The 22,850-nt window shown below is 46.4% G+C and overlaps 1 protein-coding gene across 1 annotated transcript in view; it reads right to left on the bottom strand.

Annotated features, from left to right (window-relative positions):
- Positions 1 to 18,468, bottom strand: part of LOC147020027 (autophagy-related protein 2 homolog B-like) — a 150,001-nt gene extending 131,533 nt beyond the window's left edge. The window contains exons 1-2 of the mRNA XM_085894969.1: positions 18,185 to 18,468; positions 88 to 250 (exon numbers count right to left, since the gene is read on the bottom strand). Coding sequence (XP_085751095.1) covers positions 88 to 250; positions 18,185 to 18,352 — 331 coding nt within the window. The 5' untranslated portion in view covers positions 18,353 to 18,468. The remainder of the gene's footprint in view (positions 1 to 87; positions 251 to 18,184) is intronic.
- Positions 18,469 to 22,850: the final 4,382 nt, after the last annotated feature.

Here is a 22,850-nt window from a genome sequence, read left to right as displayed (position 1 = left end):
ACTCATACAAACTCATGCTAACACGAAAGAGAAGGAAAAAAAAATATGGCATATTAAATGGGGTCTGCAAAGGTCTGTTGTACCAACCATCGCGAGCTCGTGGCCGAAGAACAATCTCGAGATCTCGAACCTCCACGGTGGAATTCTCATTAAGGAGGGCTGACCATGGTATAGAGACTGAAATACTGCCCACAAAGCCCTCAGTAATTTCCAGTGGTGCTGACACAGACTCCAGCAATTCATTGAGTGCCTGAAACACACATCATCATCATCATCATCATCATCATCATCAAATGAATAAAATAAAATAAAAACCACAGAAAACAATGGATTACAAACCATTACAATGAAAGCAATCCTACGGTTCAAATATTAGCATCCAAATTGATGACCAATGTATCACATCACATCATTATCTTTGCTACCATAAGTGGACCAAGATTATGTTTTCACCCGTTTTCATTAAGAGATAACAGATCAATATTCAATAAGAGATCTGCGAGATTTTTTTGGATTCCAAAAAATACGACATATTCGGCCAAAACTTGGCGGGCAAGTTGGGTGTGTGACAAGGTCGAATCGATTCAATTTTGGTGAAGATCCAGATCTGGATCAGACTACTAGCATTTAAGTGATTCTTCACTATTGAGATCGGGTTAAAAACGATATATAGCACAATATCTCAAAAAGTTGTGGACGGATTCGGATGAAACTTGGTGGACGAGTTGGGTGGGTCACAAAACCAAGCCAAGTCGATCTTGGTTCAGGTCCGGATGCAGATCTGGCCGATCAGTGGGATACAAAATGTAAACCCTTCTGCTTGACGTTTGTATGCGCTCTACTTTGACACGTGACAATTTTGCGACAAGACCCGATACCAATCGCTGAGGTAATTGCAGCAACACTGAGCCACTTATCATTGGCATTGTTTCCAAGGTGGCACACGTTGGTTTTTGATGCATTGGCAAATTTTTGGACAACGGTCCTCTTGTTATCAAAGTCTTCAAACAGTGCATTATGAAAAAGTGGCTCATTCAGAAACATGGATTGTTCGTATGTAGTGAGATCGCGATGGGCTATGAAAGCTTGCCAAGCATTTAACAGACTTTGACAGAAGGAAGGGAGTGAAGAGAAACCAACCTTGGTCAAATCCATAAGGAGAAGCTCATGAGCATGACCAAAATTCTCAACTTGGCCAAAAATATGGTTTGCAAGGTATCTCCAATGTAAAAGTGATTCATGCAAAAGGGACCATATTGAATGAAGACGGAAGGCCATAATTCGGCACTTGACATTGACAAGTCCTTGATCGCCCTCAGATATTGGTAAATTCACTTTTCTGGTCGTAGCCAATGTTTTCTGGACCAGAAAAAGTGAGTAACACTTCTGCATTTCGTCAACCAAACCAATGGGTGGTTGCAGAGCCAGAACCTTGTGCCATAGGATGGAAGTTACCAGGTTGTTAATTACCAATACTCTGCCACGGTTAGACAATTGGCAAAGTAGGGCTTGCCTTTTCATTCAAAGTAGTTTGATGCGTTCAGGCAAGCCTTCCTACACCTGCGCGCGTCTGTGTGCCTGCGCCTGCACGAGTCTGTGTGCATGTGCGTGTGCATGTGTGCGTGTGCGTGTGCCTGCGACTGCGCGCGTCTGTGTACGTGTGTGTGCCTGCGCGAGTCTGTGCGCATGTGTGTGCCTGCGCGCGTCTGTGTGTGCGTGCGTGTGCGTGCGCGTGTGCCTGCGCGCGTCCGTGTGCCTGCACCAGGGAGAAAAAAAAATGGGGAGGAGAGTTGAATGAAACTGAAAGACGATAATAAACAACCAGGGCTATGGGGGGGAGGGATCAGGATAGGTTGGGTCTTGTAAAAGTGGGACCGGTGAGAGTCTAAATAGAAAGGAATGACGTGCAGTGAACCAAAACGAAAAGGAGGAAGACAGGGATGAAAATGGCGCGAGGAGGGATAGGAGAGTCAACAAACTGAGCAGCTCGCAGCCTCAACGAGCCTGCGCAGCCGCCATTACACTGCACCCAACATACTAACAGCCGGAAGGTGGAGAGAGACAGAGAGATTTTTTTGGATTGAAAGACCGGATATTCCAAGTGTTTGACCAGCTTGTGAATTGTTTTTTCAAGGTCTGAAGAGAGGGAATGGGCTGGCTGCAGCCTGCCTGTCTGATATGAAGGATGAGGGATATCACAGGACAGGGTGGAGTCGTCAGCAAAAAGATAAAGCGGATTTTCCAAGGAGTTGTAGATCATTTATGAAGATCAAGATTAGGCCTGGGGTACTCCAACCTTGACAGGCAGATGAAATGAAAATATTCCATTGAGAGCCACAAGTTGGCTGCAAGAGTTGAGGAAGTCAGTGAGCTATGTGTGGAATTGGCCTTGGATGCCATCGGCAGAGGGTTTGTTGAGCAAGGCAGGATATCAGGGATCAGAAGCACGAGATATGTCCAGAGACAGCAACTGATCTCACATCTGACATTGAGGGCCTCCATCCATTGCCGGATTAGTCGAAGCAGCATGTCCAAGGTGGAGTGACTTTGTCTGAAACCAAATTGGTGATTTTATTGACAACTCTGACATAATAGGTTACATGGTATGGCAGCCATATTGGATTAAAGGAAGAATTTGGATAACTATTCCAAAACGCTCAACCAAAAAAATAAAAAAATTTGCATACGTCATCAGCTCCCCATGGGGTATATAAGGTGGGAATGATGCCATCATCGGTGATGTGGTATTCCAGTGATAATTAATTTGTCGAATCAAAATCCTCATCCGAAAAATCTGAAACTTCATACATCTTATTTACGACTGGATGGGTGAAGAAGGAAATTTATTAAGTCATTGGTCACGTGGTCTGGTGGCCATATTGGATTGAAAATAAAAATGTAAAAAATATATAAATTAATTAAAGAAAAATTATTCTCCAGAACCACTCAAGAGATCAATGCGAAAGTTCATACATATGATTGACTAGTCATGGGGAATATAGTTTGAATATTTTTTTTTCCCCACGTACATCTTCATTGATGCCATTTTGCCTTAATGTGCACAAAAGTGGTCGTGAAATATCCTAATAACAAATCAATAAAGTATGTGACAGTGCATGTGACATAATAGGGTGCATGGATGATACGGATATACGAGCCAAAATAAATTATGCATGTTCAGTTAACGATGGCACATTTGTTCAGAATGAGCTTGCAAGGCGAGACGATACGTTCGACCGAGTACTGTTCTGGTGTGGTATTTGACCTTTTGACCACGCCACAAAGACCCTAACAGCTCGGCCAAAATGATATGGCTCTCGGACCTTTTTGCCATGTGGTGATCATAACGAAGTTTGCTGAATTTCTGCACAACCGTTTCGGAGATAGCGTGATGGATGGAGAGAACCGAGTAGATGACAATAACACCCCCTTTTTAAAACACAGCGTGGGGATAATAAATATCGATTACAATGCCTATGTATGCTCATCAATAAAGGAACATTGGCATAAACACAAGTCAAGGGTTATTGTAACGTTTTGGAAAATTATTTTAATGGACAAAGAAAATGGCATCCCCACAAGAAAAGAAGAAGAAAAAAACACAAACACAGTGTGTTGCTTTGTTTATACAGAATAAATCAGCAACACAAGTTCAATGGAGCTTGGAGCTTTAGGATGACCTATGGAAGGCAGCTACTATTGAGAAAAACGATTTGTGAGTGGCACAAAAGGTTTATGGAGACTGCTCACATTCTGGAGAGGTAGGGGGAAGGCAGGCCAAGCACAATGGTGAGGATGTTGAACACGTTCGCAAGTCGTTTGAGGGCAGTCCCCATAAATCCATTCGGATTCAGATGATGATCTTGACAAATCTCAACAATAAAAATTACCCCCGTGTGGGGGTGACGGTCATCTCTATAATAACACAAGTTCTCAATTTCAGTTATGACCGAAGACTACTGTGCAGTTCTACTGCGCAGCTCAAACTGCGCAGTTTGGTTGAAGATGACTCGGCATTTTGGTGCGTGCGCACGAAATTATATTTTCAAAATAAATGCCGACGTTTACATTTCGGGTTTTGAAACTTTAGCACCTTCGGCGGAAAATGTATAAATATAAAAAGGCTAAAAATGTGTTTTATATTTATCTTTAATTTCTCCTTCCTTCCTTCTTTGCGAATCGCATCGGCGTTTTTGGCCATCTTCCAGATCATGTGACGATCAAACGGGAAGGAAATTCAAAAACCTGTCCGGTTAGATGCAAGATAATATTTTTTACTATCATAATCAATAAACAGTTGCCGAATATCTTGTAGAATGACAGACTAGATAGGTTTTGAAAATGGCGATTTTTATAACTTGCGTGACCTCGACCCTGACCTTGAACCCAAACAAAAGTTATATCGTTGTGCAACACTCATCGACCTCTACCCACATACTAAGTTTCATCAAGATCGGAAAGAAAAATTGTTGACGGACGGACGGACGTACAGACATTTGGTCCGTCTTTATTAGGCCATCTTGCTAGAGATGACCTAAAAACAAGAAATGTTCTTTCACATGCAGCAACAAAGCATCATCATCTCATTTCGTGTTTTTTATTACGGTAATTTGTGGGGACACCTTGTGGTTATCTGCGTGTGTGCGCACAACTTGTATTGTAGCTTCTCTACGAGCCTCGGACAATAGCTTTTTTTAAAGGCCTCCTCTTTTCAAAGGTGTAATGTGTGGAGTTTTGTGCCCACTAATGTGTGATGCTGCAACTGTAGTGTATTGGCAGGGAGCGTTGAGGGGGCGTGGAGGAGTGGTGTGGTGGTCACGTGTCTGCAGGGCATATAGCTGTTCGCGTCCGCTAGGGGTTCGTGGTAGTCTACAGTAGTGCACATTCAGACAGGCAATAAACTGAGTTCGACAACCCTCACGACTCTCCGTGCCTCACTGCCCTCCGGATATTACAGCAACCACAAGTGAAACGACAACAAGCATTTAAAGGCCATTTTCCCTGCTAAAGCGGGGGTTAGCCTTGCAGGCCCCATGACAATCTTCTCCACTTTACCATATTTTCTGCATCTCCCCTTCTTAATGACTGGACGTCATAAAGACAATGGACCCTTACCACATTTCCTCTTCCACCACCTTTAGCCAAGTTTTTCTCAGTCTTCCCCGTCCTCTATTTCCTACTGCACTCATTACCAACACACCTCTCACCCAGTCACTTTCATCCTTCCTCAACACATGACCCAACCATCTCAACCTGTTTCTCTTCACAACCTCCATCACAGACTCTATTCCCATCATCTTCCGCAAGTCATCATTTGTCTTCCTCTCTCTCAACGATACTTCGCACATCCACCGAACCATTTGCATTTCGACCCTTTCCAGCCATTGTTGCTGCTCCATGTTCAGTACCCATGTCTCACTCCCATAAATCATTGTACTCCTCACACATGTAGCATACACCTTTCCCTTCCGCTTCAACGACACTCCCCTCTTCGTCAGCACACCACTCAGTTCCCGAAACTTCTTTCATGCACATCACTCGAGCAACTGTCGAAGAGTCTGATCCACCTTCTCCATTCAGCATGTCTCTGAGATAACAAAATGTTTTCACCCCTTCCAGCTTCACACCATCTCCAAGATCCAACTCAACAATTCCTTCATCTGCTGCTCCCTCGATGCACACCTTACACTTGAATGTAGCTGCCACACTAGTTAATGACCCTCTCACCCCACTACATTTTCGATGAACCCATTCAGCACACATTGTACACTGAATGGAGTTCACTCCGACACCCTTCCTGCACACAGCACACGGCCACTTCCCAGTCCTTTCCACCTCACCACATGCTTTACCACTTGTCATCACCTTCGTCTTTCCGATATTCACCTTCAAACCTTTTGCCTCCATACATTCCTTCCACTTGTTCATCTTCTCCTTCAGTCCATCCATACTCTCTGCAATCAACACCAGATCATCTGCATACAGCAGCCTTCGTCCTTCGTCCACCATCCTTCGTCCTTACAGCTGTGCGCGCTCTCACATACATTGCCATCACTACTTTGATCAACCATTCCTCCACTCCCAACTTCCTCAATGCCCATGCCATTACTTCACGTGGAACCCTATCAAACGCTTTCTCCAGATCAACAAAACCAAAAAACAACTTCTTTCTCTTAAAATGTAAGAGTGAAACTAAGATATTATCATTGTTATTATTATTCTTATTATACGAGCAAATACAACCCGTCACTTCACTGACAGGAATATTAAGGGGGGGGTTGTAAGGAGGCGAGGAGGGAAAGAGGAGGGAGGGGGAGCGAGGAGGGGTGCGGAAAAGGAAGGGATCATGAGGGGAGGGCAAGGGAAGGTGGAGCGAGGATGGGACAGAGAGGGATGAGTGGGGGTAGGGGAGTAGCAGAGAATATGTTACGATTTATGAACATACTGTAATTAGCTTTGCAATTGAGAAAACACATTAATACGGCAAACAGCTCGGAATCCGGGTGTTATCAAATGTATTTTGCTTTGAAACTTACACATGGAAACATTTGTAAAACATAGAACCTTTGTAAAGCACACCGAGTTATACAAAATAACCAATGGCTTTAGAAACAGTCACAAGGATAAAGGAAAATGTGATCGCTCGTACGCTGCTGAGGTTGAAAATTTAAACCTCCAAAATAAGGGATGAAACTTTTCCACCACGGCGTCCACCTAACCAAGTATGCGTGCACGCACACCCACGGAGAGTCCCTAAATTACAGATCCAAATATACCCATATATGCACTTCTACCTTATAGCAACTGCTGACTGTACATCTCGATCGGTTGACGGCAGTGCAGCACTCCAATTAAATGGTTGGCAAGCGATGTCCGAATGTCCAAATTAGAAAAATGAACACTTCTTTTCAGCAGTCGGAACTGCTGCTAAGTTCAATTCTGGAGCTTAAATTTTGTAATTCGGCTTTGTTTAAGAGATTCGAGGTTATGGCACATGTGGAAATGAAATAAAGCCACATAAGCTGGACGCTCCGGGCGTTTATAAGCATTGCGATGTACCCAGCAATTCGTAGCTATGATGAACAGGCATTCGATAATATGAATGAGGAAAGCGAAAAAAAAAAAAAACTATCGTTAAGAAATCGTTGCAGCCTGTTCTAAGTCAAGGCTTGGTTGAGCAGGCCAAAAAGCATTGTGGCTTCAGACCCCAGCAAGACCAAGGTGACCGAAAATGCACCTGATGAACGATATAATTAAACAAGGTCGTTAATAATCTTCAAAGGGGGTGTTTTAATGAGCCCAAACACCCAATATTCACTCGTGCACTTCCTTGGAGTTCCCTTATTATTGTTATGTTTGTGGGATAGATGGAGAATTTCATAATAAAGGTAAGATTGCATAGTATAGCATGGTCCATCTGTGGACGAGTTGGAGACATCTCGACGTAAACTAAGTAGGGAAAACTGTAAGCTTAAGATTGTTACACGTCACCACACCTGGGGGGGGGGGTGGTGATGTGGTGTTAACTAGGTAGGTTTTAAGGCTAGTTTATTCCTCCCAGTATGCGATTGCCCCGTGACATTTTCCTACGATTTTGCATTTACAAAGCCGACCATAAAAAAAATAAAAAATAAAAAAAATAAAAAAAGAGACCACGTTGTAAAAACAACATAACCAGCAGACTAAGCCACCCCCCCCACCAGGATACATAACCAACAGGCCACGCCCCCGAGGCTGATGATGAGTCAGGGTGCCGTCAGAGAGGGAAGAAGGGCAAGAGCAACAAGGTGCTGGAGAGACAAGAGGGCGGTTTGAACACAAAGGGTCGCTTGCTCTTGGTTTCTCCTCGACACGGTCAAGAAGGCTACGCGGTTCTCGTTCGTGTTGTGCGAATTTGCTCGCATGCTGGAGCAAGACGCTAGCCATTGTCTGTTCGGCTAGGTTGGGAGGTTTGTGCGCTTTGGGAGGAGAAGAAGAGGAGCATGTCTCTCAGCAATAACTGTCGTCTCCTGCTGTTTGCTCGAGGAAGAAGGCGGCGCCATTTGCTGTGAGCAGACCTGGTGTTGTGAGAAGAGTGGTGTGGCAATCTCAATCATGAGATTAAACTGTACGGCGGTTTGTGGGCCCTGGCGGTGAAGACCGTCTGTGCGAATTACCTCACGTATGAGAACGCAGAGAGCGACTTTGTGCCATTTTTGTGTGTTTCCCACACAGTGACTGAGGCTCGATGACTGTGAGGCTCCAAAAGGTCGTCTCTGGACATAAAGCTGAGTCCCGGCATAAAGGAAGGATTGTATTTTTATCTTTCCTCTCATCTGTGTTTGTGACCGAGTGGAGACGTCTCAAATTAGGATTTAGTTTTACTTCACTTTCCATTATCGCCCTTTGATTTATTTTCATCATCACTCCTTGATTTTATGTTCATTAAACTATCATTTGTTCAATGTACTTGTGTTCGTCTATTCGTTGTGAGTTTGAGAATAAACCCGTGTGCATCCTTTCTGGTGAACGCCTCTGGTGTGCCGTCTGCTGCTCCCACCCCACACGTGCCATAATTTCCAAGGACCTCGGCTGTTCGCCTCTAAGTGAAAAGCATTCGGCTATCCGTCCAGGTCGGTGTTAATCGGCTTGAACACGACAGTATGCATGGAAAGTTTTAGGCTGTTCGGTTTCATGGTTTTGGAGTTATGGAGGAGACACACACACACTAGTATAGATAGGTTTCCAAACAAAGAACTTCAATGCAGGCGTCCATGAAGCTCACCGAGCCTGCAGAATGGTTTCTTGTTTGTGCTCTATCCTTTGTCAATACTGAGCGCATCAAGCAAGGAAGCAGCACGTACCATTTTAAAGATTTTTGGTACGACTTGACCAGGGTTAAGTCCCCAACTCAGAGCAGCTTTCCAAACATGAAGTCAACAACTAAGTCTGGAAACTGTTCAGTTACGTGCAAAAGTGAATGCTAGCAGAAAATACAACCAGCTTATCGTCCAAGCCGAAAGATGGCCTGAATGCAAGCACACCTTCACACAGTGTTTTTTTTTATTTAAATCAAATAGAGTCAATTCACCTCGATATATTATAAATGGACAATGGTGTCTTGATTTTCATTTAGATAGTTAACACGTGCATAATGTTTGCATTGAATCAAAAGGATTGCAGAAATTTAAAATTTGGAGGAAACACCTTACATTTTCACATTATTTCACCGAACACATCGCAAATCTGGCCTCCAAAGCCAGCTGCAAACTGGGCATCCTCCATCAATCGAAGTCTTTGGAAAATTAGGGCGACTCAGTCTACAAGGCCTTTGTCCATAGCTCAATGGAGTACTGCTCTCTGGTTTAAGCTGGTGCCCCCAAAATCACATGTCTCTCCTGGAATCAGTGGAAACCAAAGGCCTCATAATTAATGGAATCTCTCATGATGAAGATGAAGCAAAAGGACTCTTGCTCTCACATCACAGGCAGGCCAGTGGTGTCAGTTTTCTACCATCTATGCTCTGATATTGCTCCCTCTGTTCTCTGTCCATTGACCCTCATTATCCCCTCCAGGATGCACAAATTTTTCCAGCAACATCTACCTGGTTGAACTTAAAAATTCAGGCTGTCTGCATACCTCAACTCTATTCCTTACTTCTCCCATCCATGGAAACCTACTGCCATGGACTGTTCTATCTCACTCTTCCCTCCAGGGATTCAAGCAAGCAGTGCACCACCATCTGACCCCCCCTCCCCCCATTAACCTTTCCTCACCCAACCATCTTACTTGTAGTTTAAATTCATCCTCATCCTCTCCCTCTCCTCTTTTATTGGCTGTCCATGCCCTTTACATTTGTCCCACTGTAAGATTTACGTTACTCTTCCACGAGCCTTGCTCCCAGAAAGAAAGAAGAAAAGTGTTATGAAAACCCAACACAGTCCTATAAGCACATAAAGCCAACACTACTCCAATTGGTTATCTTGATCATCTACAAAGCCACGTCTTAACGTATGTTAAACACCTCAACACTGGGTCCACAATGATTTTCATAGGAACAAGGCATTGCATTATTGAGCAGGACACGATATTGGCATCACAAGCACCTCACAAATTGTTGCATGAAGTTAAGAGATCCAAAATAACTCTCAGAAAGTCTTATTGGCTCGAATAATCAAAAATAGAATGACCATCAACATCAAGTGGAGAGTGCGTTTCTCATTTTGCTTCACCGGCCTCCGACACTGCTTCTGCGTGGCCAGAAATAGTGCTCCACTTGGAACATTCATGAAAAAGGCTGCTTGGGATCACATCAACATTGACCTCAGCTTCTAGGTCAAGCAATACTATCTGGAAGTAGCCAACATGATAGTGGAGATAAATCTAGCAAAAGCAATTACCAGCAGATATACAACTTCACCACGACATTTTACAGTTTCTGACCTGTGGAAACGATTGCCAACAAGGACAGTGGATAAATTGAAAGCGTATTAGATCAAAGAGTAGGTCGCCAAAGATAAAGTGCAATGTGGCAAAGTGTGCTAGAAAACACCTTTGGATGAAAACTTGACACCTCAGCTGTTGCAGTGGAAGAGGAGATATTTGCGTTAAAGGAAAGTTCGTGGGAATGGCTCAGAAGAGGGGAGGGATCGATGTTTTGACAGATGCAGCTGCCTCAAACCCCATATGAATAGAAAAGTGCAAAGCAGAATAATAACAACAAGAGCAAGAACTGCTTTGCAATACATGTCCCCGCCATCCATCCATCCATTGGGACCACACTCTGCGCAGAGCGTTGGTGCTGCCGAAGCAATCTCCTTGGCTCTTGGACACAATCCTGGACGGGTCACCACTCCGACACAGTATACCAGCATGCTGGCACTCATTTTGCCGATCTCGGAAGGATGACAGGCAGAGTCAACCCCACCTGGTAATAATTCAACAGCCAAGTGGGATTTGAACTCAGGATCCAAGGATCTTAAGCCCACCAACCTAACAATGAAGCCAACACCAGGCACATGTCCCCTGCCGGTCCCGATTAATGTTCTTATCCCTTCAATTGGGTGGTGTAGAATGTTGCTTTCGGTTCCAAAAATAACAAAAACAAGGAGAAAAAGACGTAAAATGTCAAAGCCCCCATGGTGCTGAATGAGGAGTCAGCCACTGGGATTACGGATTTCCTGGGTAAAAAATAAGATCCAGGCTTTCAATGACATCTTGGATGCTGCTGTCCTGTGTGTACCTGTTTGCGGCGAGGATGTTGAAGTCACGGAGAGATTCACTTACCTTGGCAGTGATATTCATGTCGCTGCTGGCTGTGAGCCAGAGGTCAACAGACGTCTGGGTCGGGCCTGGGGAGTCATGGACTCACTGGATCATGGGGTGTGGCACTGTTGGTACCTGCGCAGGAGGATGAAAGTCCGAGTCTTCAGGTCCTTGGTGCTTCCAATCTCGCTCCACGGATGTGAGACTTGGACTCTGACCAGGGATCTGACATGGAGACTTAATTCCATTGGTACCAAGTCTCTCCGGAGAATCCTTGGTTATCGCTGGTCGGACTGTGTCTCACGAGCGGTTGCTGAGAGAGACTCAAATGAGATTTGTTACCTGCATAGTCTGTGAGCGTCAGTTGCGCCTGTATGGACATGTGGCTCGTTTTCCTGACGCCAATCCTGCTCACCAGATTCTCTCAGCGAGGGAGTCTCGTGAGTGGAGGAGGCCAATGGGCCGACCACGTGCCTCGTGGTTGCAGCAGGTTGACCATCATCTCAAGGAGATGGGGATGGGCCTGGCATCTGTCTGGGGAGGGGGTTGGCCAGACGGAGGCCCCTGGAATACCAGCGGAAAGTGGATGCAGTGACACACTGCTCCGGCGCATGTGCCCATACCTGACCTGACCATGTTTAGTGAAAGACTAAAATTACCAAAAAGACTAGGCAATATTTACAACATTGATGTTTATGCACAACTGACTTGAGTGGTCATGTGACATACTAGAACATTGGTGACATTTGTCAAGTTTGAACAAAATCAGACTATGCATGTCCAAGAAATGATTGGGGATACATTTATGTAACAAAACGGCCACCAGTCGGCCATCTTGGATCTTATCTCAGGGGAGGGGGGGGGGAGGAGGGGAAGACGTGAATATGTAAGCCATCATTCATTTTTTTGTGTGCCAAAGTTGAAGAAGATCGGTAAATGCATGTCCGAGAAATGGCTGAGGACATGGTCAACATTGGGTTTTTTTTAACAACTAAAATAGACACGAGTCGGTTATCTTTCATTGCATCGCGAAACAAAATGATGTGCATCTGCTTGTCCGAGATGATTGCAGACGTACGCATGCACGGACATGAAAATCGAGACAAACTCCATAAGCACCCATTTCAGACAAAGTCCAACGGGGGCTAACAAGAATGATATTTGCTTTGCATTGTACGTCCCCCAACGGTCCTAATGGTATCCATTGGGACCATAATCTGTGCAAAGCGTCGGTGCTGCCAAAGCAGTCTCCTCGGCTATTGGGCACAATCCTGGTTGGGTTGCCACTCCGACACAGGATACTCAAATGGCTCAAACATCCCAGAAAGCTGGTGCATGTGTATGGCCTATGTGCATGTTTAATACATTGTGGTTATATACCTAGAATCACTCCAATTGCACTGGACAATGGACTAACACCCAGGCCTTAGGCCTAAGGCCAGTCGGTTTGTTCTGCTTCATGCAATGGCAGTGCATAATATTATTAGGGAAGAGCAAATGAGTGTAGAGCATTGGAGTGGAGTCAGGTAAGCTGAACACTGACCCATGTGTAATACACGATATTTTTCAAGTTAAAAAAAATAATAATAATAATAATAAAGAGTACAAGTCTGTGAAAAATTGACGAAACACCCTGAAACTCAAACTTAATCTGTAACTTATCATACTAAAGCTATGTACCAAGTTTCAGTAGAATATGTTGGAGGATATGGGAAAAAAAGACTGACAAACCACAGGTGAGACAGACAGAAAGATAGACGAACGGACAGACAGCAAACTCATAGTCCCCTTCGGTGATACTGGAAGGGGACTAATCATGATCTGGGGTAAAGACTGATATAGGAAGAATACGAAATGGTCACTGCAAATGAGAATTAAAGATAAAATCAGCCGATCATTTCATAAAACAAGGATTGTACAAGTTTACAACCTTGTTGGCTTGGCATTTGTTAGCAATTATGTTCAGAGGTAAACTCAGTATCTCACTGGAAGGGGCTTCCAAAACAATGGCGACAGCAGAGAGAACAGAATGGTCACAATCACGAGAACCTGCAACCAACATGAGGTTGTGGAAATGACTTCCCAGGGTTAAAAATGCTTAGTATAGTGCAGTTATATCCTTCATAATAATCATCATAGTCGTCGTTTTACGGCCATTTCCACGATTACATGTGTAAGCCGTGGTTCACCTAATGGCTGCTTTCCAGGCTGCACAATCCCTTGCTAGCCTTCTTGTTCGGCCTTTAACTCTTAGGTCGTCTCTCAGCAACACATTCCACGTTTCCCTCGAACGGCCTCCACCTATCCTCCCATTCATATTTATACACCTCTTCACACAACTGCCCACCCCCATCCTTTCAACATGTCCAAACCATCTCAACCTAACCCTACGCATAACCTCATTAATGCTTTCTATACCTAAACTATCTCTTAATTCCACATTTGGTTTCCTATCCTTCAGTGTCACATCACACATCCACTTCACCATTCTCATTTCATTTTGTTCACACCTCCATTCATTCTGGTCTTTGATCACTCATGCTTTACTGCCATAAAACATCACACTTCTAACACAAGCTGCATAAAGTTTTCCTTTTAAGTGGCAAGAGGACCCTCTTGCTGTCGGAGTGGCGACCTGTCCAGGACTGTGCCCAATAGCCAAGGAGACTGCTTAGGCAACACCAACGCTCTGCACAGAGTATGGTCCCAATGGATGGATGGATGGATGGATGGATGGTCACTCTTGATGAGAGTAGGGGTAACAACTCCATAAATTTCCTCCAGCCACTTCCAATTCTTGCATTCACTGCTGCCTCCACACCACCACCTGCACCAATCATATTACCAAGATAACAGAATTTATCTGTACATTCCAGAGATATTGTTGTGGGCCGGGGGTCGGTGGCGAGGAGCGACCGCGAGGTGGAGCAGTGGAGTTGTCTCCACCGAACACCCGGAATTGCAAGGTCGTAACCCTTGGATAACTCCAAAGGTCACGGGCCCCTTAGCGGACCGTAGTCGCCAATATTTTGACGGCGTGGGGTAGGGTTAATTGCCCAATTTCAATATACCTAAGTACCCACGTCGTCTAACCACCCGGGAAAACCACACTCTCGATGGAACTCGAGCGGAACGGGCCGTTTACCGAGCCCGATCCGGGTGTAAACCGAGTGGGGATGACCAAGATCCGTCAGTCCAAATGAACAATTACAGCAACAAGGCCTCCCTAATTCCCAATACGCACCGTGCTAAACCAATGAAAGAAAGTGACAGACAACGAGCTGGTACATTGAACAATCGGGGTTTATTTATAATGGGGCAGGGGAGCACAAAAAGAGCAGAGTTAAACCGACTATCAAGAAGGAATGCAAGTAATGTACATGGCACTTAAACAATTGCTACTTATAGACTGGGCCCACAGACACACATGCACACACTCAAAAGAAATGGTGGTCGTGGACTTTATTTGGCCCTTCAGATCGGGAGGGAAGGCGAGCTGAGGGCAAGAGTCTGCACCTGCAGCTGTCCGCCTCGTGCAGTCTGGTCGAGCTTGTCCGGTGGTGGGACTCGAACCCACCGCCTCAACGCAGCACCAAACACCAGGGAAGAGGGATAGAGCGACGGACACCAGCCAGCATGAAGGCGGACGAGGCGAAAGACGACGAGGCGACCGGCGATCAAGGCCGAAAAAAAGCTTCCACTGATCAGACGACACCAGGCGAGGCAGACCGAGACAGCCAGACAGAACGCACCGCGATTGTTCTTCCTCTCCTGAGGTGGGAGGGATTTCTTCCCTGGCCACTCGCCTCCTGATTGGATGGTTGCGTCACGTGATTCGCTGGCCGTCCCTCATTGGACAGGCCCACGGTAGGCGGGGCAACTCCCACCCTTCTGGGTGGAGTCCCGATCTGAGGCAATGAGCCTCCTGATTGGACGAAGGTCACGCCCTTGCCCTCGTGGGCAGAGTCGGCTCTGGAGCGAGGGGTCCCACCCACGTCCGCAGCCAGAAACACGTGCGCTATGGCGTCGGTGGAACGAGGCGATGGTGCCGCTGTTGTTGTAAAAAAAAAAAAAACCCCGCAGCGCACACATTAAATTCCCATTACACATAAGGGACGGGACCCTAACTATAAACACATACTTATCGAAATAACTGAACTGTGGGGACTGCTGACTATCAGTGTGCAAAAGGCTTCCAAATCCATAACAATATATCCCCATTAGCTAACCTTTCCACTCCAACTGAAACCACTTGTTTACCTGTGCAAACAGCACATCTGAAGTCAGGAACCACCTGCAGTCTACCCGTGATGCCACTACACTTCTTGTGCACCCAGCAACAGGAGTTACACTAAATTGAATTGCTACAAACACGTTTTTTAGAGACAGCAGAGGGCCACATCCCTCTTTTTTCCCACACCACTAATAGGTACTTTCGTTTTCCCTGTATTCACTTTCAGTCCTCTGGCCTCCAAATCCTCCTTCCACACTGTCGGTTATCAGCACAAAGTCATCAGCATACGGGACTTCCCAAGATAAGCCTCCTCTAAATTCCTGTAATCTAGCCTCAAGAACCATGATGAACAGGATGGGGCTCAAGACTGACCCTTGATGAACACCCAATTTCCCATCCTTAGTAAATGTAACAGCATGTGACGCAATTAATTGTGACATTAGAAACGCGTCGCTTATGTAATAGTTAAGATGTCGTATCCCTCTTCCAGTGTTTGTATCAAAACTTATCAACCCTTTTGACCACATTTTTAATGTCCTCACCTATGTAATTTGTCTTTTAAAGCGTTCACTCGGCCATTGCCACTGTCCTGGGGAGAAAAATGGGAATTGCTGATAGTGCTGACCGAGCCTGCAGTGGGGGTGGTGGGGAGGGGGAGGGTGTGGGGGGGAGTTGGGGGAGGGGTATTCTAAGCGGTTCACTGTTACGGTGGTATTAAGATGACTCATCAGTTCTGAACCGGGCAACCGGACTCGCAAAAACACCACAGTCGATGGCTCTAAAAGATCTCAATATTCAAGACCAAAGGTGGCTCAATGGACCAAAATATGGATTCCTATGCAAGACACCAAACGGCTCGTCCACACCCACATCTAGTACAGCAAATGAACTGCTACGAGATGTTATTGGGATTGGTTTGATTGGCCATATTGTTCCGAATCTGGCAGCAATGTGCACACAACAGCCAGGTCCTATAGATCAGTTATATCGGTAAGTACGTGTTTCTAGTTAGGGTCCCGTCCCTAGTCTAATGGGAATTAAATGTTCGTGCGCTGCAGAGTTATTTTGATAGTGTTTTCTTTTACATCGCCTTCACAACAACACTCTGCTCATAGCATTCTTCGCGTGCTCGCCAGCGAGCACGTGGGTGGGCGGAGTTTAACATGAGCATGGCGTCTTTGGCCAATCGGCAAGGAGCAGGCGTCTCACCCGCACCGTTTGACTCAACACCATCGCCATTACACACGTGGTAGGAGGTGAGGAGGTAGGCGGAGCTACTAACACCTCCGATCGGGACTCCACCCAGAATGGTGGGAGTTGCCCCGCCTACCGTGGGCCCGTCCAATGGAAGACGGCCAGAGAATCGCGCGATGGGTCCGACCAATCAGGAGGCGAGTGGCCAGGCGTAGAAGCCCTCCCTCCTGAAGAAGAGTGTGGTTGTCGGGACCAGCGTGAGGAGATTGCGCCCCGTGTGCTCGAGCGCATCTTCTGTCTGGTCTGGTCTGCGGCTGACTGCACTCCGCACATCCGAGGCGTCTCATCCGGCGCAGTACGACAAGCGATCGACCAACTCAACACGGGAGATCACCTTGTTTTGCCTCCTCCGGGTTTGGCTGCCCTGGTCCGTCCTTTGGTGACTGGTGCTCCAGGAAGGTGCGGACATCCAGCCGCGCGCTCGCGGCCAGGTATCCAGCCGTTCTGACTCCCAGCCGAACTATCCTCCTCGGCTGGAGAGCCGAATAAAGACCTCGAGGTCCATCTTCTTTTGGGTATTTGTGTGTGCGTGAGTGTGTCCGTGGGGCCTCGTCTGATAAGTAGACATTGTTTAAGCATCTCACCCTTGTACATTGACTGCATAGTTGTGATAACTCTGCATTTACGTGCTCCCATCGTCTCCCCAATTATTGTGAAATAAATACCCCTATTGTTGAATGTACCAGCTCGTTTCTGTGCTTCTTTCATTGGCTTAGCACGGTGCGTGTTGGGAAATAGCGAAGCGGAAAATCGTTCACTCGGTCCGGCGCGGATATGGTAACTCCGCTTGGTTACGCCGGATCCGAGCCGTTACCCGCGACTCGGATCGGACAGAGTTAGCAGAGGGTGTGGTTTCCCGGGTAGTTCGACGGCGTGAGTACTTGGGTAAATTGGAGTTAGACAAGCGGACCCCACTTCACGCCGTCAAAATATTGGCAACCACGGTCCTGCAAGAGACCCGTGCCTTTCGGAGTTCTCCGAGAAGCACGATCTTGATTCTTGGTGTGAGTCGGTGGAGCCGACTCTACTGCTCCACCTAGCGGTCGTGCTCGCCGCCGACACCCGGCCCCACAACAATATTACCACGTGGCTCATGATGCCGAGATCCCACCACGATGGTCCATCGTCCAATGACCAATGTTGCACTTCACGTGAAAGGCCACAGTGATGACAATATCCTTGCCTTGCACGGGTCATGACTACAAGCTCCTCGATGAGTTCCAAAAACCGGAACACCATCAAATGAGAAGGAGAAGAAGGAGAAGAAGGAGGAGAAGAAGGAGAAGGAGGAGAAGGAGAAGGAGAAAAGAAGAATAATAATAATAATAATAATAATAATAATGGGAACGCCCACTAATAGGATAACAACACGCGAAGTCGTAAATAAACTTCATATACCCCAAGTACAGTGTCCATCAATAGGGTGGGTGAGTAGGGTGAGGTACTGCTCACCCAAACGTCCAGCGGCAGCTGTCGCAGTGAGCCGGTTCCATGGTATAAATCAACGCTCAGCTGCTCCAACGTGAGCTTTTCCTCAAAGAAATGTCCCAAGTATCGTTGAAGAAGATAGCGACAAGCTCGTTTTTTGATCGAGTCAGACCATGGGAAATACCAGGGCATGTTGCGGCGACGTTCGAATCAACTGGGGGATGTGATATAACTACAGGACGTCGCTCAGCTCCAGATCTTCCAAACACAAACACACACAGGCGGCGACGTCGTCATCACGTGATTAACATTTTTTTTTCCTTTTCCTTTGGTGTTTAAAAGGTTCGTGTTTTCTTTTAAACCTCCTGATGCTTAAATAAAATAGTTTGTTTTTTTTTCTTGATATTTCGACATTTTTTTCCCTCTACTTTAAAGCGGTAAAACGCATTGAGGCGCCTTCCGATCCGCCACGCGTCGCCCGTGCACGGATCTTGGGTCTATTTATTACGTACCCATAATACGGCGGAAATTTTATCCAATCGCTCTTCGGTTCCCGCACCCCGACGTCAGCCCCGTACTCGTACATCGTCCTCGGCGGTTAATTCGCTTCACTTCGATGGTCCAAACTTATATTGTTTTTCATACTCCCTCCTCTCACCGATAATTATGACTATTAGCTCACCTGGACTTTGCGTGTGAGTGTGTGAGTGAGTGAGTGTGTGAGTATGTGAGTATGTGAGTGTGAGTGAGTGTGTGAGTATGAGTGAGTGTGTGAGTGAGTGAGTGGTTGAGTATGTGAGTGAGTGTGAGTATGTGAGTGAGTGTGTGAGTGAGTGTGTGAGTATGTGAGTGAGTGTGTGTGTGTGAGTGAGTATGTGAGTGTGAGTGAGTATGTGTGAGTGTGAGTATGTGAGTATGTGAGTGAGTGAGTGAGTGAGTGAGTGAGTTCTCATAAACACCAGTCATTATCACTTGAATCAAACACAGGGTTTTTGATGAAACTTCGCCACAAACTTCATATCTGATGCCGAATGAAACCGCATCACAATCTGCGCCCATTAAGGGGGTCTACGTTTGGGGGGAGGAGGGAGGGTTGAACCCCCCCAAAAATAGGTATTTGCTCTCTTTTCCGAAACTAAACACACGATTTCAATCAAACTTGAGCACAACCTTCATCACCCGTGATGTAAAGGTTTGTTCACAGCATTAAAAAAAAAAAAACAATCAGGGTCGAAGGGGGTCTGCGGTAGGTTTGAGTGACTGTTGCTCCTGATCCAGGTGAGCTTCAGGATGCGTGGTCCTATTTTTCTCCGGAGCAGGGTACCCGTGGGTAGAATTTCATATTCCGTGTTTTGCAAGAAGACTATAGATGTTTGTGCAATGGTGTGCATCTAAAAGGTTCTAGAATCAAAATATTCCAATCTCTAAAAGTCTAAAGGGTGCGTTCCAATAGGAGCTCGTGTCTAATCTCGAAAGGATGTAAATGTCTAAAGCTTTAAATGGTCAAGGGTCCATTTATAAAAGCCTCAATGTATAAAAGGTCTTTGAAGTCTGAAGGTCCGAGGGACAGGGCCCGATTTAGGCATGGGCAAGCTGAGCAGTCGCCCAGGGACCTCCACAACCAGGGGGCCTCCACATATTTCATGAAAAAAAAAAATTGTAAGGAAAAATGTATTTGTGAGTGACTGAATGGTAGTTGGTAGTTAGTGAAACGGATAGAAGAGATTCATCTTATCTCATTCTCTATTTTATATAGAAGTTCAGATTCTTTGTTCTTGAAAGATATACTTTATGGATGACTGTAAATATGTCTTGTCACCTTTTTAGTATTCTAAGGTAGGATGGGCCTCCACTACTGAAGGCTGCCCAGGGGCCACCACGTGTCTAAATCCGGCCCTACCTAGGGTCTTAATAGTCTTAGGGTTCTAAAGGGTCTAAAGTATATAGAGGGGTTTCAGGACCCATGATGGTTGGAGAAAACAAAACAAGCGAGAAAAGGTAAACAAGACCAAAGAATTAACTTAACCTTCCATTGCTGTAAATCAGAATAACGAGATGAATGTGTTCGATTGAAAACTGTAGAACTACTGATGCTGTCATTGCCAGGGAAGTGAATACAACCAGCATGGTGGTCCGCGCAGCATTATGGGATAGCTCTGAAAAACCCCTCCATAGGAGTCGAAGGGGTCCAAAGGATGTAAATATCTAACGGTGTCTAAAGTGTGTAAAATGTCTCAAGCGTTTTAAAGGGTCTTCAAAAGGTCTGAGGGAGTAAGGGGTCTCAATAGTCTAAAAGGTACCTTCCAATAGTATGTAATTAATAGACATCATGATATAACTGACCTTCAAACAGTATACGTAACGTAATTAAGAGACTATAGTCACATGGGTTAGTGGCTGGACATACACTTGCTCTATTCTGCTGTACTGTACTGTATATGGATTCCTTGAGGGGCTGTACACAAAATACCATAGTTTTTTTTTTGGGGGGGGGAAGGGGGGTGTCCCCAAGTGTCACAGAGCCAGTAACGTGACACTATCTTCCTCATGGGTGCAACTATCTTGGATTTCCCTTCACCATGACCCAGACATATCAATTTAGAATGACCTTGCTTTTCAGTTCAATTCATCCAAAATGGCAGGGGTGTTTTATAGACCCTCTTAAACCCCAATTTTTTTTAATACCATGAACAATCTTTGGTATATCATGGGTGTAAAAGGTTGTCAAGTTTCATTGGAATTGTATGTGTAGTTTTGGAGAAGAAAGCAAATACATATTTTGGGGGGCCTCCCTTTCCACCCCCATGGAGCCCAACTTTTCTAATGTCACTAACAAACTTTGGTACACCATGGGTGATGAAGGTTGTCATCAATGAGAAGGCATTTCCAACAAAGGGGTGAGCAGAAAGTTTTGCGAAGTTTGGTAAATTTGGAGGGAGCTGAGGGTTTGATGAGACTCATTCAATGAGCTGTCAGATACCACCGATTTAAAAAGAATAACAACAAGGAGCGAATACTTCGATATCGCGCGGCTGGGGGCGGTAAAAGTCTCGGTTAAGAATGATGAAACAATTTTGCACTTATAAAATTTAAATGTAGACACGGTGAATTAGCATGCATGATGGGAAGATTTGTGACGTTGGACAAATTTCTATTTATAGCCCTCAGATCAAAGGGACGTACGCGGCCATAAGTGTGACTGAAGACACAGGAGAGAATAGGCAATTATATAACAGCGCGATGTCGCCGCGCTGAAATAACCACTTCTGTCACCAAAAAAAAGAGGAAGAAATCACCTCCACAAGATGTTTTAAAAACACTTCTGGTGAAAAACAATGAAGAACGAGAGTTACAACGCTGCGCGTCAACAACTAACGGAACAGGAAGGTTATCACTTCCTGCTCAGAAAATCAACTTCTGGCGTCACACAGAAAACGATTCAGCACAAAAAACGTCGCTCTTCCACATTAACCCCACCCACAATTCACCCGGCAATCTCCGCCCACAATTCACCCGGCAATCTCCGCCCACAATTCACCCGGCAATTTCCGCCCACAATCCACCCGGCAATCTCCGCCCACAATCCACCCGGCAATCTCCGCCCACAATCCACCCGGCAATCTCCGCCCACAATCCACCCGGCAATCTCCGCCCACAATCCACCCGGCAATCTCCGCCCACAATCCACCCGGCAATCTCCGCCCACAATCCACCCGGCAATCTCCGCCCACAATCCACCCGGCAATCTCCGCCCACAATCCACCCGGCAATCTCCGCCCACAATCCACCCGGCAATCTCCGCCCACAATCCACCCGGCAATCTCCGCCCACAATTCACCCGGCAATCTCTGCCCATAATTCACCCGGCAATCTCCGCCCACAATTCACCCGGCAATCTCCGCCCACAATTCACCCGGCAATCTCCGCCCACAATTCACCCGGCAATTTCCGCCCACAATCCACCCGGCAATCTCCGCCCACAATCCACCCGGCAATCTCCGCCCACAATCCACCCGGCAATCTCCGCCCACAATCCACCCGGCAATCTCCGCCCACAATCCACCCGGCAATCTCCGCCCACAATTCACCCGGCAATCTCCGCCCACAATTCACCCGGCAATCTCCGCCCACAATTCACCCGGCAATCTCCGCCCACAATTCACCCGGCAATCTCCGCCCACAATTCACCCGGCAATCTCCGCCCACAATCCACCCGGCAATCTCCGCCCACAATCCACCCGGCAATCTCCGCCCACAATCCACCCGGCAATCTCCGCCCACAATCCACCCGGCAATCTCCGCCCACAATTCACCCGGCAATCTCCGCCCACAATCCACCCGGCAATCTCCGCCCACAATCCACCCGGCAATCTCCGCCCACAATCCACCCGGCAATCTCCGCCCACAATCCACCCGGCAATCTCCGCCCACAATCCACCCGGCAATCTCCGCCCACAATCCACCCGGCAATCTCCGCCCACAATTCACCCGGCAATCTCCGCCCACAATCCACCCGGCAATCTCCGCCCACAATCCACCCGGCAATCTCCGCCCACAATCCACCCGGCAATCTCCGCCCACAATCCACCCGGCAATCTCCGCCCACAATCCACCCGGCAATCTCCGCCCACAATCCACCCGGCAATCTCCGCCCACAATCCACCCGGCAATCTCCGCCCACAATCCACCC

This window comes from Eptatretus burgeri, chromosome 9 (assembly GCF_056783735.1).
Source record: "Eptatretus burgeri isolate ZD-2024b chromosome 9, Ebu_testis_v1, whole genome shotgun sequence".
Taxonomy (NCBI): Eukaryota; Metazoa; Chordata; class Myxini; order Myxiniformes; family Myxinidae; genus Eptatretus; species Eptatretus burgeri.
The sequence above is the reverse complement of the archived record's forward strand: the minus strand, read 5'-3'. Positions and strand labels throughout refer to the sequence as shown.